Below are 14,623 nucleotides of genomic sequence, written 5' to 3'. Positions count from 1 at the left end.
TTAGCTCCCATATTAGCCTGGGTAAGAAAAAACATTCTAAAGAGTGGAGGAAAAATGTATAAAAATGTTGAAAGAACCTACAGTTCCTTATTAGGCGAAGATACAATATTTATTCCTTGTCTCCAGGGATGAAGCTCCTCTATCTATTGTCCTCCCAGTTCTCAGTGCTGATGCTTAATTTTCAAAACTTCTATATTACCAAGGGACCTACGACATCAGCCAAAGAAATACCCAGCAAGTACAAAATCTGATCCAGGGAGCAGCTTTTGTGCAGAGGGAAAATTTTGTTCCTACAGGTTTTTAAGGAGGTGCATGGAAAAGCGAGAGATCTGATCTATGCAGATACATTGCAAATTCTCTCTGTCTGTAGAGATTTTTTCTAAAAAAAAGTGGGGAAATACATGAACTTTGGATTTTTCAAATTTTATTTTATTTTATTTTTTAATTTGGAGAGGGGAATTTTATCCAGACCTTTTTTTTTTTTTTTTTTCCTCTCTTTTTTTCGGAGAACCAAAAAATGTCAACTACCTTTCCAGGTCTCGTCCACGATGCAGAGGTATTTTGTGTGTGTGAGTGTGTGAGTGTGTGTGTGCGCGCGTGTGTGGATGTGTGTGTGCGTGTGTGCATATGTGTGTGTGAATGTGCCTGTGTGGTTGTTTCCATTTTTTTAAATCCATATTGGACCGTTACATTTAATTATAATCCAGCTTCAGAGATAACTTAAAGAAGTATAGAGAGAAAATTCGTTATGACATCTGTCGCCAGAAAGGGCAACTCATTACCACGTTAAAACCGTTGCCAGAACGAAAATCAGAATAATACCCCTAATAATATAATGAAGTGGAGAGAAATCACCACCAGCTCGCCAGGAATGGGGAGTTCTCGCTATAAAACAGGACTCCCCTTTTCTTTCGAAACGCAGGAAAAGGAGGGGGGGTGGAATTTTGGATCTGATTCGTTATTTAAAAAAGAAAGAAAAATAGGGGTTCAAAAAAAAAAAAAAGAAGGGAAGGAAGGAAGAAAGGAAGGCAAGCAGGCGGCAAAGCTTTCTCAATGTGTAACGCTGTAACATAGGGACGGGACTTGTGTGTATTCTCGGTAGTTTCCTCTGTTTGATGAGTTTTTGTGTCAGCCCCAGATATTACAGCTGTGATCAGGAGGTGGATGGATAGATAGATGAATGGATGGACAGATAGATAGATAGATTTTATTTCAGTGCGTGGATTCCTTTCGCTTGACGGTATTAAGGGCAGGCTGGGCTGTTTATGATTTTTTGAACAGACCTTTATGGCACCAGCCCAAGGTAGGAAAGGATCTTTTGTTGCTGGGGTTGCAGCTCGCAGGCTTAGACGCTTCTGCAGTGGGAGAAGCTATGCAGGACAGCGTGCTTGGAAGAACCGCACCCGGGGCTTTAAATGACAAACCTTCAGTTTTGGGGTCTTCTTTTCACTTCTTCCTTTCAGATACGTCATGACGGATCAAACAGTTACCGTTTGATGCAGCTTGGATGCCTGGAGTCTGTGGCCAACTCGACCGTCGCCTATTCCTCCTCGTCTCCTCTCACTTATTCTACCACGGGCACCGAGTTCGCCTCCCCGTACTTCTCCACTAACCACCAGTACACTCCACTGCATCACCAGTCCTTCCACTACGAGTTCCAACACAGCCACCCGGCAGTCAACCCCGACGCTTACTCCTTGAACTCTCTCCACCACTCCCAGCAATACTACCAGCAGATCCACCATGGGGAACCCACTGATTTTATCAACCTGCACAATGCGCGGGCGCTCAAGTCCTCTTGCTTGGACGAGCAGAGGAGAGAGTTGGGGTGCTTAGATGCTTACCGCCGCCACGACCTGTCTCTTATGAGCCATGGGTCCCAATATGGGATGCATCCAGATCAAAGACTCCTGCCAGGACCAAGCCTCGGGCTTGCAGCCTCGGGAGCAGACGATTTGCAGGTAAATAGCATGCGATCTCCTTTCGAGGCACCTTCTTCTCCCCTCCCCCTGCCCTGGTCCCCCCCCCCCCCCCCCCCGCCCTCCCCACCTCCCCATTTTCCTCTGCTCAGAATAGCTCTCGTGTAGCTCATACAAAGGAGGGAAGATTCATCACAAACCCGATCCGGAGCCCGTCCCCTCCAGAAGAGCAGCAATAAAAATGTGAAAAAGCGAGGGGTTTTGCTCGCCAAACAAAAAACTCGCTCCTGCCTTCAGCGGGGGGGACTCATCCGGAGATCTCGGGGTGCGTGTGTCCCTATGTGTCCCTGTCCCTGTGTGCCAGTTCTAACCAAAGGCACCAGCACCAAAAACTAAACCAAACCAAAGACACCTTTCCGCTTTTCCTGAACTCTTCCCTGCTTTCAGTAAACGGAAGCGTTTAAATAACTTGCACCGACACCGCAGGCAAATGTGGTCAGGAAGGGATGGAGCAGGGAAAGAGAAAAAAGGCAGGGCAGAAAAAAGGTGGCTTTCCGACAAACATACAAAGGCAAGCCTTCCGTTGGACTCCGAGGCGTGAAGTAAGGGAGAAATGAACGGGAGTAAATGTTCGTCAGAAATGCTCTGTATGATAAAACTCCCTCGCAATATCCGATCTAGACGTTAACAGGGAGAGAGATATAAGCAGATGCAGTTGAATTATCTATCTACTCATTTAGCTGTTCCCCCCCCCCGCCAAACGGCACCTGGACCCATCAAAAAATTCTGTTTCTATGTATCTTAATCTCAGCTTTATCCGCTCAGAAATCCTTTCCCCTTGAACTAAAAATTCACCTCTAGTAAATGAAGCTGGTACCGAAATGAAAATTGTTCCCAAAATTGCAAACAACGCCCTCTTGTATATAACAGCCATTTCGAAAACTCCCCCAAATCAAGAGCAAACCTTCCTTCTTCCGACCAGCTGAAGAACTAAAGCTCCCCAAACAGCAGAGAGAGACAAATAGGACCGTATTTACTGTACTTACTTTTCCCTCAAATCTCGCTCCCAGTCATACAAAGCTCTCTGTGTTGTTCTTTCCAAAAATATGTAGCCGTCAAAGATTCGGAAAAACCCGAAGTTTATAAAATTAAGAACGTTTATTTTCTTCCCTTGAAAAAAAACAAACAAACAAAATCCTAAAACCTCTGTATACATTGGAGATTTTTTTTTTTTTTTTAAGGAGGAAAACAATCCAACAACCCAACAAAGAACGTTATCTTTTATATATCTGACGAGGAAACCCTAACTATTTAAACCTGGCTTTCTCCATTAAAATTCACTATATAATTTTATCCTCTCTGGGCATTTTTTGTTTACATTTTTCACAAGGATCTCCTTATGTTACCCCCCTCAAAAAAAAAAATAAAAAAAATCTGCCATTCACTGCTCAGCCCAACTAAAACCTATTTACTCCTTTTTATAACCACGTCTGCTGCTGATTTTTTTGTATCTGTACAAATTTTTTTTCTTTGGCAGGCACAAAGCCTTGTATTTTTCAAAAGAGGGGATTAGGAACGTTTGCAAGACAGCAGACAATGCCTAAGTCCCGGGCAAAAAAGCACCATAGTTTATCCAATTTTCGACTTAGTGCCATTCAACTGGTCATTTATGCAATGTCATCCGACCAAACAACATGTTTCCCTTAAAAAAAAAAAAAAAAAAAAAGAGGTTGGTTAAGCTGCTAGAGGCAAATTCTTTTTTTGTTTATTTAAAGAAGAAAAAAATAAACAAAATTTCTTTCGAAAATATTATTTTTTCGATCACACTTTATTTGAAGATAAATAGCCTCGTTTCCCTAGTTAACGCCTTTGTAGCTTATCTTTTCTTTATTTTTCCTCCTCCCTCCTTTCCCGAACAGATGAGGGAAGTGTTCTGGGGTATCTAAAAGCTTAAGAAGCGAGAAGTTGAAAATATGAATATTTATCTTTATGATTTAGCTGATTCAGAATACACTTGGACACTTGCGAATATCACCTTGGGCTTAGTGGGAAGCTTTTTGGTGGCGAACAGAAAGAGGACAGAACATAAATAGTTTTAAACCAAAATTATGGTCTAACCAGTCTTCCCCCTGTTCCCTTAGTCTTTCTTTTTAAAACGTTCATCAGCATATGCCTCATTTCAAATGCAACAAATGTAAATATACTTTTCCCTGCACAGAATTTTAAGTGAATGTCCAATAGTTTCGAGGGCGGTTTAAGTCAGCCTAACAGATGCAAACAGTCTTGGAGCTGGAGTGGCATCTTTCAGTGCCCTAAAAAGATTTTCCATGGGCAACAAAGAAAACTGTCACACCTTTTCCCATCACCGCTTTAATTTATGCTCAGTAGCCAAGTTTTTTTTCATATTGATTTCATAATCACTTTAAGGCAGAACACTTAAAATAAAAAAGAGCCTTGAAAAGGAAGGTCTTACAGGGCCAGAGCCAATATGGTGAAAGTGGGGGAGAGAGCCAGGACTGTAAAGGTTGTTTTGTAAAGTGGGGTTTTTATTATGCACCGACTCTCTCCGCATTTACTTAACTCTTCACGGGCTGTTGAGTAGGTTAACACCCTTAAAGGCCTCTTTCATGTCCAATACCTCGTTTGTTTGTAGAGGAAAATGCGTCTTTAACACATTTCCACTGGGCAAAGATTTAGGTTTGGTTTGTTGTGGTGTTTTAACCCCCAACATAAGGAAAACCCAAAGAAAAACCAACCCTTTCAAGTCTTTTATGATTCCAATAAAAATATTTATTAAGGACGGCGAAGATCCCCAAGTAATAAGACTTGTAACAGGAGAATAAAGAAGTGAGATCTCTTCGGATGTGCACCAGAAGCCGTAGACAGGCTTTTGGACGGTTCTTCACGCCACACTCACACATGGGTGCCTATGTGTGCGCACACAGATGCATATTCATCCCCACCTATGTGCGGACACACGCACAGAGAGACTGGCTTCTTCAGCCCCTTTGTTACACTCTTACGACTTGTGTAGCCGACAAAGCCCAATCGGTCTTCTGTTGTTTATGCTCTTTGTGTGCACACTTTGTAAGTCGCTGTATATATGTCGCTAAACATATATATAAATTTAGCACTGTATATGTATATTAATATACACTTAATATGCAAAAATATTATATAAAATGCATTTTTACAATGGTGCGCGCAACTATAGAGTGAACACACTGTTCTTTCAAGCGTACTTGTTTTGTCCCTCTATCCTGCCAACATAACTGCCGATCTACCTCCCCAGTCCAGGAGAAACTCTTATTTAAACGGAAATGAAAGTGATAATTGCCCTGCATTTCATGGTGTAGGGACAGGCTGCAGGATAGCAGTGCGCTTTCGCCAGACCACTTGAGTTGGATGACAGTAACGTGTTTTTCTACCTCACCCTAACTATTGTTCCTGAGCTAATCGTGTAACAAAGCAAAAGCTATGTGATCTGTCTGTGGGTTTCTATATCTGATTTCTTTCTTTCCTTTCTTTCCTTCCCCCCTCCCCTACGCCCCCCCTCATTGCTTAAGAGCTCAGTGGAGGCCCAATGTGGACTTGTACTGAACGGGCAAGGAGGTGTGATAAGAAGAGGTAAGAGGTTACAAATACTTGCGTCTATCAATTTTTGTAAAAGTGAAATCCTCTCTATTTCTCTCTCTTTCCCTGCTCCACTGTTAGGTGTAGTTTGGATTTACTGCAGAAATAGTGGTAATTTGACGTTTGACAGAAGTACGTTCAAACTAGCTTAGAGCACTTCATATTTCACAGTCCATTTGCTCTTTACAAGTGATTTGTTCCTCAGTAGCTCTCGGATACTCTCCCTGAATCCAGAGCTTCCTTGTCTCCTTTTATCATTCCCCGTTTAACCTGGGGTTCCCTGATAGTGAGTTTGAGAAACGTGCTCCCTGGCGCCGGATTTTTAAATCGGCGGTTTCATCTCGTGTGGGGAATGAAAGGGTTTTTTTGGAAACGTGGTTTCAATAGCGCTCCAGACCTGTGTGGAACACGCTTTTGACAGTGTCACTTCCTTTGGTAACCATCTGTCAATGTAAATACCTAAAGTCAAAGCTAGAGGAAAGATTTGGAATTCTTGATAGATACCCATTTCTTCAGCATTTGCGAGATCTGAGTATTCTGTTTATTTTTGTCATTATTATCATTTACCTTGAGGAGAAACAATATCAGTCTAAAGGCCTGATGTGGGAACACGTTCGAACAGGCTTGAAAAGCATAGTTTAATTCACAATACAAAACGAATGATGCAGTCGTGGGGAGCACACTTCTTGGCTCAGTCTCCTGGAACACGCACCTCTTGTCCCAATATTGCCTTTCCTTGTTCGTAATATCCACCTTGAAAAATCGATATTTAGGAGCTATTTTAGGCGACGTGATGCTGCCGCGGCAGAGAGCTGATTTCAGCCACCACTTCCTTAGACAAAGCTGTAACAACAGCCTCACACAAGTTTGTAGATGGCGAGCAGAGATAGAGGGAAGGCACACGTGCGGTTAAACCCTTACATGAGAAAGAGTGCGACCAACAGTAGAAGACCTCTCGGGCTCTGCTCACACTGATGCTAGTCCAGAGCGACAAGGAGTCTATAGCACAAGAGGGGGGGGACTGTTTTTCTTTTTTGTCTGGGCTTTCTGGGGGTTCCCTGAGCAAGCCGCGGGGCTTAGCCGGGCAGCAGCGGTGGCGCGGTGGTGCTGAAGGGACAGCTCCCGGAGCCCGACCCGGGGCTGAGCGGCAGAGCCGGCGGAGGGGAAAGGGGAAAAATTTGGGAGGATGGATACCAAACATTTCCCGGCCCCTTCCCCGGGCACAGCTGGCTGTGGAGCGGGTTTGGCAGCGCGGAGGGGTTGCAAACTCCTGCCTGCTTCGTGCTGTCGATGCCTAGGTCTTCGTCTCTCGGATTTCAGCTGATGCTAATTATCCCTAGGAAAGGGGATAATTCTTTTCGGGTTTGATCCCAGAGCTGACCTCCGAGAGGCAGAGATCGTTAGCTGAAAAAGACCTAGCTGCCGTCAGCTGAGGTCTGAGTCTGTAGTGTTTTACTGTCGTTCTTATTTCCCAGCTGAAGGGCGGCTCAAATCTCAGCTCAGCTCAACTCCCGTTTATTCAGTTGCTGTTAAGAAGATTCCAATTACCTGTGCAGATGATTGTAGTCAAGTCTCTCTCTTCTCCTCTCTCCCTTCCTCTCCCTCTCTTTTTAAAGTGATCAAATTATTCAAGGATTTAAAGATTGATAGTAAAGGAAATCCAGCATGAAAATGCAAGGTTTTCTCTACCCTGATCTAAGTGCAAAACTACTACTGCACTGCTATCTATCTCTTGGCATATTCAGGGAAGATATCAAAGGCGAGAGTCTAAGTTTCAAATGTATATTAAAAATACATAATAAATATTTTGTCCGACTTCAAAAAAAGCGATAGGTGTTAGCAGTAATCAAAACATCCTGCTCCTAAGCGCTATACAGTATCCCATATAAATAAATCACACTTCTTTTCTAGTAATACATCAATAAGAATATATTAACTCAAGAGTGGCTTCTCTAATATTTTAAACATCTCGTGTCAGATTTTTTATTTTATTTTTGTCGCTAATATATACATATATTTTTTAAAGGTTGCTTTTGAATACTTTAGATACAATAGCAAGAAGGAAAGGGGAAAAAGAAGGAAGAAATGGAAGGAGAGGAAGGAAGGAAGGAAAAAAGGGAAGAAGGGAGTGAGAAAAAGAAGGAGTGAGAAAGAGGAAGAGAGGGAGAAAGAGAGAAAGAGGGCGAGAAAAAGAAAGAAAAGGAAAAGAAAGAGAGAGAAAGATAAAGAAAGAGAGAGAGAAAGAGAGAGAGAGAAAGAGAGAGGGAAAAGGAAAGAAAGGAAGAAAGGAAGAAAGGAAGAAAGGAAGAAAGGAAGAAAGGAAGAAAGGAAGAAAGGAAAAGAAAGAAAGAAAGAAAGAAAGAAAGAAAGAAAGAAAGAAAGAAAGAAAGAAAGAAAGAAAGAAAGAAAGAAAGAAAAAGAAAGAAAGAAAGAAAGAAAAAGAAAGAAAGAAAGAAAGAAAGAAAGAAAGAAAGAAAGAAAGAAAGAAAGAAAGAAAGAAAGAAAGGAAGGAAGGAAGGAAGGAAGGAAGGAAGGAAGGAAGGAAGGAAGGAACTTCCCATATACTTTCCCATGGGAATGCACTATTCAATAGTTCTCTCAAAAAAAAAAAAAAAAAAAAAAAAGCAATCTCTAAGAAGTGCCATGCTTTGCAGTCCTGGTATTAATACTGATAGGAATGACAAACATCACAAACAAGTCTTTTCCCTGCTTCCATCTCTAGCTGCCATTACACATATCAGCTGCCTTCTAGATTGTTTAGTGCAGTGATTTGGTGTTTGCTTTTAATGAGGCTCGGAAAGTAAAAGATTTTTGCAAGGCTTAGGTACTGGCAAGCTAATTACTAGCTAGAGAAAATATTTGCCACCGATTCCAGGGCAGAGATCCCCATGCTATCACTTTCAGTTAATGGTGTGCAGGATTTAGCCCGGAGCTTCCCTGCTCTAACCATCAGAACCAATAATCTTTACTTTTCCTACTGCTCGTGTATCGATAGCTTCTCTAGCCTCAGGCAGCAGCTTTGATATGTTAATATTTCTGAGTACCAAATTCTGCAGAGATCATATTAATGTTGTACATACAGAGTGGAGCTTTGCCTTAAAGTTGAATATTCAGATCGCTCGTTTCAAAAGAAATCACTTGAAGAAACGAAGCTTCTATTTACAGGAGTCGTCTGTGTTTTTTAGTCATTAAAAAAATCCCTCCCCTCTTATACTTTCCTATTAATCGTCTCAGGCTTTTATTACATACCAATTCCCTTTTAATTCCTCTCTAGGTTGTCATTTTAAAAGCAGAAGAATCTGATTCCTGCTTGATTTCTCTCTTTCCCTTTCTTTTTCTCTCTTCACCCCTCCCCCTTTTTTCTTTCTTCTTTTTTTCTTCTTCTTCTTTTTTTCTTTCTCTCTCTCCTTTTTTTTTTTTTTTTCTTTTTGGTGGGGCCTTCATCTTCAAATGCCTTCCAAACCCCCTTCCACACCCGTGCCTTCCCCATCCCTCGGACATGAAGTGTATGCAGGTTTGGTGTCCTCACCTCCATATATTTGGATTAAAAAGACAACACGGTGACATTTGGCCTGCATCGTTTTATGAAATCGAGATGGCAAACTCCAAAAAAAGCTCTTGTTTCGCTTTGTGATCATCCATCGTTCCTGCCCCAGGCTAATTTCAGAAGCTTAAATACTGCTATCGCCTCTGGGCCCTGAAGAGAGAAGGGCCAACCTATCGGCAATAGCTCTTTTTCGATTGCCCTTGGCAACATAAAATACAAACTACTTTGAATCAAAACATTTTTGGGGAATTAATATGATCTGAACTCTGCACGTTTTAAGAGATCTTGAGTTTGTCAAATCGCTTAGAGGTGACTGACATCCGAATGCATTAATGCCTAGCTAGAAATAACCCTCAGATCTTATTTGATTAAATATAAATTTAATCAAATTAAATTTGATTTGAGGGGGTGGGGGAAGAAGAAAAAAAAAAAGAGAGAGAAAAAAAGAAGAAAAAATAAAGAAATAAAAAAGAAACCCACCCTCTTCTTAAAAGCTAGAGCATCAGTCACCATAAATTGCCAATAAAATCCGGGGAATGACGCTTCCCTTTCTCGCCTCTGTCTTTTATGTACTTAGTCGTGGTATCGCTTCTTATTTGAAAGGCACTCGCTGAGCCTTGATCCTGTCCCCACGTCTAATTTTAATTTTTTGACACTCAAAACTACCGCCTAATGACTCAGTCATTAAGGGCAAGACTTCGGGCAAGATGTTGGAGGCGGATGAAAGCAGGGGCTGAGGGCTTTGCTGCCTCTCCCCGGGACAGCTTTCTCCCCTGCCCCTTGGGTACAGAGGAGAGGGACAGGAGAGGGTGCTAGGGCATCACCGCGAGGCCCCCGCGGTCCCATCCAGGCAGCACGGGGCAGGCAAGGTGCAAGAATGGGCAGAGGGGACGCATCTCCTTTCCATCCCCTGCACTAGCAAACTGGAGTTACCAGGCTAGCCTCCACCCCCAAAAAGGTGCCTGAGGACCCCCTCGCCGCCCCCCAGCACCTCCTGCCCCCACAGCACTGCTGTGTCCGGCCCCCTAAGCAGGGGGTCTTGGCAGGCCAAGGCAGGAATGGAGGGCTGGGTGCGGTGGATGAGGTCCCAGCGCCCAAGCCGGCAGCCCACCGAGGGCAGGGCATATCCTCTCCTTGTCTTCCCTTTGTTGTTCTCTTCCTTCCCTTTTCCCGGCTCTTCTGAACCTTACAAGAGCCTCGGGACTCCTGTAATAGCCCATCATTGTGTTCAGATCCTAATGCACTGTCATTAGCACTGTTGTCTTTTTCTCCTCTTTTCTACTCCAAGGGCCAATTTAAATGGCATTAAAATCCTAAATAGCTGGCTTAATTAATGGCTCTCGCGGCTCCAGCTGAGATAATCTCCAGCCGACTAAAATCACTGCCTCCCCAAATCGGGCGGCGAGTGTTAGCTCTCCGGGAGTTTCGGCTTGGGGAAGGGGACGGAGGGGGCTGAGCTCAGTGCCCGGAGCCAGAGAGCTTGGTTGGCCGGGAAGGGAGCGAGCCAGCTCCCTTTAAAAGGGTCCTGGTGGGAGCAAGACCTTTGCGACCTGTTTGGGGAAGAGATGTGGGGTTGGTTTCGGGGTGTTTTTGTTTGTTTTCTTTTCTTTTGATTTCCGAAAGGATCTGTTCCGGCTGCTCGCAGAGTGGTGATAGCGCGGATCGCATTCACTGCGGGGTTGGTGCCGCTCTCCAATCAGTGTTTCTGGGGTAGAGGTTGTGCTTTATGTGTCTTCTGTCTTCTTTTGCTCCGTTCCGAGCTCGGGCTGCCGTGATTTGCACAATCCCGGCTTGGCTCCCCTTAACACACACAGCGCCTACGACGCACAGAGCGCACAACACGCGGAGCATTCCCCGGCACCTTTCAAATTCAGACACATACGCAGGCCACAAGGTGTAGAAAAGCACGACCCGCGTGGACACATACCACGCACACCCCCGTGGAGAGCACAGTTCCCCCCTCCAGCACCGCGTTCTCTTCCCCACGCAGTGCTCACTCGTGAAACACCACGGGCAGAGCCCCAAAGCCTTACCAGTCACTCATACACACACCCTATCATGCACACAACCCCAAACCTTCCTCCTGCAGCCACGCAGGACACAATGCAGGCTCACCTACCAGCAACTCACAGCTGTATTCCAAAAGTGCTCATAAGTTCTTCTGGTTTGTGTATAAGAAAGAGGAATGAAACAGATTTATTTTCTTTTGGCTCTATTTGGGGTTTGGATTCTATCTTTCACACCGGGAGCTGCGAAAGTGCTCCCGCATCAGTTCCGTTACTTTTGCTGAACTCCTGGGTGACAGATTTTAAAACCTTTTGCATCTTGATACATTTTTTAAGGTTAACTTCCTGGACAAATCGCTCTTATTTATATTATTTTGTTCTTGTCTTTGCTTCTCCCAAGGTATTTTTTTAGCGTTGTCTAAACTTAAAATTCTTAATGCTCTTAACAACTTTAAAAGATGTATGTAGGTAAAAGATGGATCGTAAAAACTACTGACCATCCCCTCTATCTTTCTGACTCTTCTAGTTTACGTATATATATATAGCATATATGTGTATATTAAATTGCTTTGTGCTTGCAGACATGTCTGTGTTTCCTTAGCAGGAAAGCTGTAGTAAAGGATATTATCTCAGAATTGTTCATATATATAGGAAGAGCTGGTTTACTTGACTAGGTACATGATGCAAAGTTTGTACGCATCAGTAAAACAAGAGAGTAACTGGGGAAAGCAGGCAGTACCTACTATTTTTTTTCCTGACAAATGCAGATGAGTTTTAGAATTGTGAATATTTAGCTCCCGAGATTAATGACCGGATCATTTGAGGATAACTTGGGGAACATTTTCAATTGCTTACAGACCCTTGGGAACTGAACATTGGATTAAATAATGCTGATAAACCCTATACAATTAACGGCTAGCTTAGGTTTGTACTTGTTAGGGAAAAAGAAAAAAAAAAAAAAAGGTGAAGAGAGGTAGGTTTACATGTCTTCATTTTGCAATGTATTGTACTTTTGTTAGAATTTCATAACTGAGCAGAAAATATAGTATAAGCTGGAGATTCCCACGAACAGCACCTGTAGATATAAATAATAGACTAATAAAAAGCATAGTACATTATTAATATTTTATATAAGATTAATCAGTAGGCACTCACACATGCTTGTGCTTAATAATGTACACAAGCACACACACAAACATATATCCTGGAGAACAAAACAAAACAAAACAAAACAAAACAAAACAAAACAAAACAAACATTACTTCTGCACTGTTGGCTCTGGTAAATAATGATTTTTCCTCCCATTCCTGGAGAACAAAACAAAACAAAACAAAACAAAACAAAACAAAACAAACATTACTTCTGCACTGTTGGCTCTGGTAAATAATGATTTTTCCTCCCATAACTATATGATATTTATAAGTGAGTATTTTAGAAAAGGGTTTACCTTCTCTTGAATTAATGTAAAGTACCTGTCATATTGCAGCTGTTATGACTAACAAATAAGAAATGACATTGTAGAATGTTTGTATCTATAAAAAATACAGACATGTTTAAAAAATGTTTGTATTGAAAGTGAAAAAAATATTTAGTAACATCAACAAATATTTTGTTTATAATAAAGCAATAGTGTTACTTATCATGAAAAGCATGAAACATGAGGATATGGATTTGCAATGAGAAAATGCACAAATACTTAACTCTGACAATATTAGGGAGACCTATATTTCAGCAGATGTTCAAGTGTACAACTTAACCAGAATAAATCATTTCACTCTAGAAACCCTATTGTCCTGTTTATCTGTATAAAGGGAACCCTACAATCAAAGCAGACCAAGCTCTTTTTGCATCATGAATTATTGGGATTTTCATTGTGTTGACACGACTGGAGTATGTTGCTCTTGGGTTAGAGCATGCCTCTGTTGTTCTTGCTGCTGTCATCCACAGAACTTGTCATCAGCGTGTCTTGGCATTTTGCACTGACTTACGCTATTTGATGGAGAGACAGGAATAAGGAAGAGAAATACTCTCCCAATGTTTGTTGTGACTACCTTTTTCAGTATCACTTAGCCTAACTTTTGTTCATTCTAGGCATAGGAAACAAAGCAAAAGTGCAGTTCACACAGAGTTGCACTGAGTGTGAACCAGCCAGCTACAAAGAAAAGGACTGGGTCCCAGAAGAAAGCTAGCTAGAATTAGTGTAGTTTCTCCTTCTTCCTCTCCCTTGGAACACTTGAAATTAAGTTAAATTTATTGTAGCTGAGGTGACTCAGAATATGGCAGAATCAGGCCCTGGGTCTTTCTCCAGATGTGTTTTGCTGCATAAAGCATATTTCTTCCTCTCCTATCCTTTTCTTTTTGAACAATTGTATTTCTTGAAATCAACATGAAGGTGACAGATCAGAAGGTAAAATTCTGTCTAGAAGAAAGAAAAAGTAATTGAATAGAGTTGGATAAAAGACAAGCCCTGAAGAAGGGTTTTTGTGCCTGAAAGCTTTCCTTCTTTCTTTTTGTTTCCCAAATCTATCAGTTGTAATATAAAAGATACCCCACCTTCATCTAAATCTTGTTTTACTTGTGCCTTTAAACCTCTGTGGATGTAACAGCACAACTACCACAATTTACAGTCATCTGTAATGCAGTATCTCATGGCAACAGATTATATGTGACCAGACCATATAACCACTACACTGTGGGAATAAACAGTTGTCCTAAAAATAATTCTTTTAACATTCAAATGCTTATTGCACGTGATAGCCATAGCAGGAAATTGCTGAGGTCATCTCTTGAATGATCCTACTGGTTATCTCACCTTCTGCCCACTCTAGTATTCTTTTCCTAGCCTTGCAGTAGGACCATTTGTGTGGGTAGCATCAGAAAGTAATGGCCACAGCTTTCCATTCTTTGTGTACACTGGCGGGCATATTTCTTTGTCATGGTTATGTGTTGGGATGTTCTTCTGATGAGCTGACAACTTCTTATATATCCTAGCACCAAAAGATAGTTTGTAAAAATTTCTAAAGGAAGTAAAATCTGCCAAGAGGAATAGAGATCTCCAGGCTGAAATGCTAGACTTATCAAAGGCATTATTTCTATTTTCATTTTGAGGGCATTTTCTTCTGCTTCTTCAGCTGTGACAGTTAGCATCCCAGTTCTCAAACATTATGTTATCACAAGACCAACTCAATGGTTGAACAAGGATTGATTTTTCCAACAGCACCCACAGCAGCATTGGGTGACAGCTCATTGTTGCCACTTTTGTTCAGTGCAACATAAACCAGACCTCGTCCTCTCCTCATTGAGCTGTATTTTAGAAAATCATTCCTCCATTCTAACATATGATCAGAATATGGGGGAAAGAATACATTAAAGTGTATGTGTTTGAAAGAAAGAACCCTTCATCTTCAAGTTTGGTTGCACTTTTTCTTTCCTTTCTCTTTCCAGGATGCTTCTCTTTGTTTACAGTCACTCCTTTTCCTGTTTACCACCTGGTGTAAAGGCCATGACTTCATCCATCT

At 42.0% G+C, this 14,623-nt stretch overlaps 1 protein-coding gene across 4 annotated transcripts in view; it reads left to right on the top strand.

Moving 5' to 3' along the window:
- The first annotated feature begins 284 nt into the window (after positions 1-284).
- Positions 285-14,623, top strand: part of TFAP2D (transcription factor AP-2 delta) — a 53,456-nt gene continuing 39,117 nt past the window's right edge. For 2 of the 4 annotated variants that reach the window (XM_083829850.1, XM_083829849.1), the window contains exons 1-2: positions 870-1,961; positions 5,486-5,546. In XM_083829850.1, coding sequence (XP_083685976.1) covers positions 1,416-1,961; positions 5,486-5,546 — 607 coding nt within the window. In that variant the 5' untranslated portion in view covers positions 870-1,415. Of the gene's footprint in view, positions 557-869; positions 1,962-5,485; positions 5,547-14,623 lie in introns of those variants that run through there. The other 2 variants (XM_083829851.1, XM_083829852.1) reach the window with 2 other exon arrangements.

This window comes from Anser anser (genome assembly GCF_964211835.1).
Source record: "Anser anser genome assembly, chromosome: 3".
Lineage (NCBI taxonomy): Eukaryota > Metazoa > Chordata > Aves > Anseriformes > Anatidae > Anser > Anser anser.
Note: the sequence above shows the minus strand (reverse complement) of the source record. Positions and strands in the feature narration are given on the sequence as shown.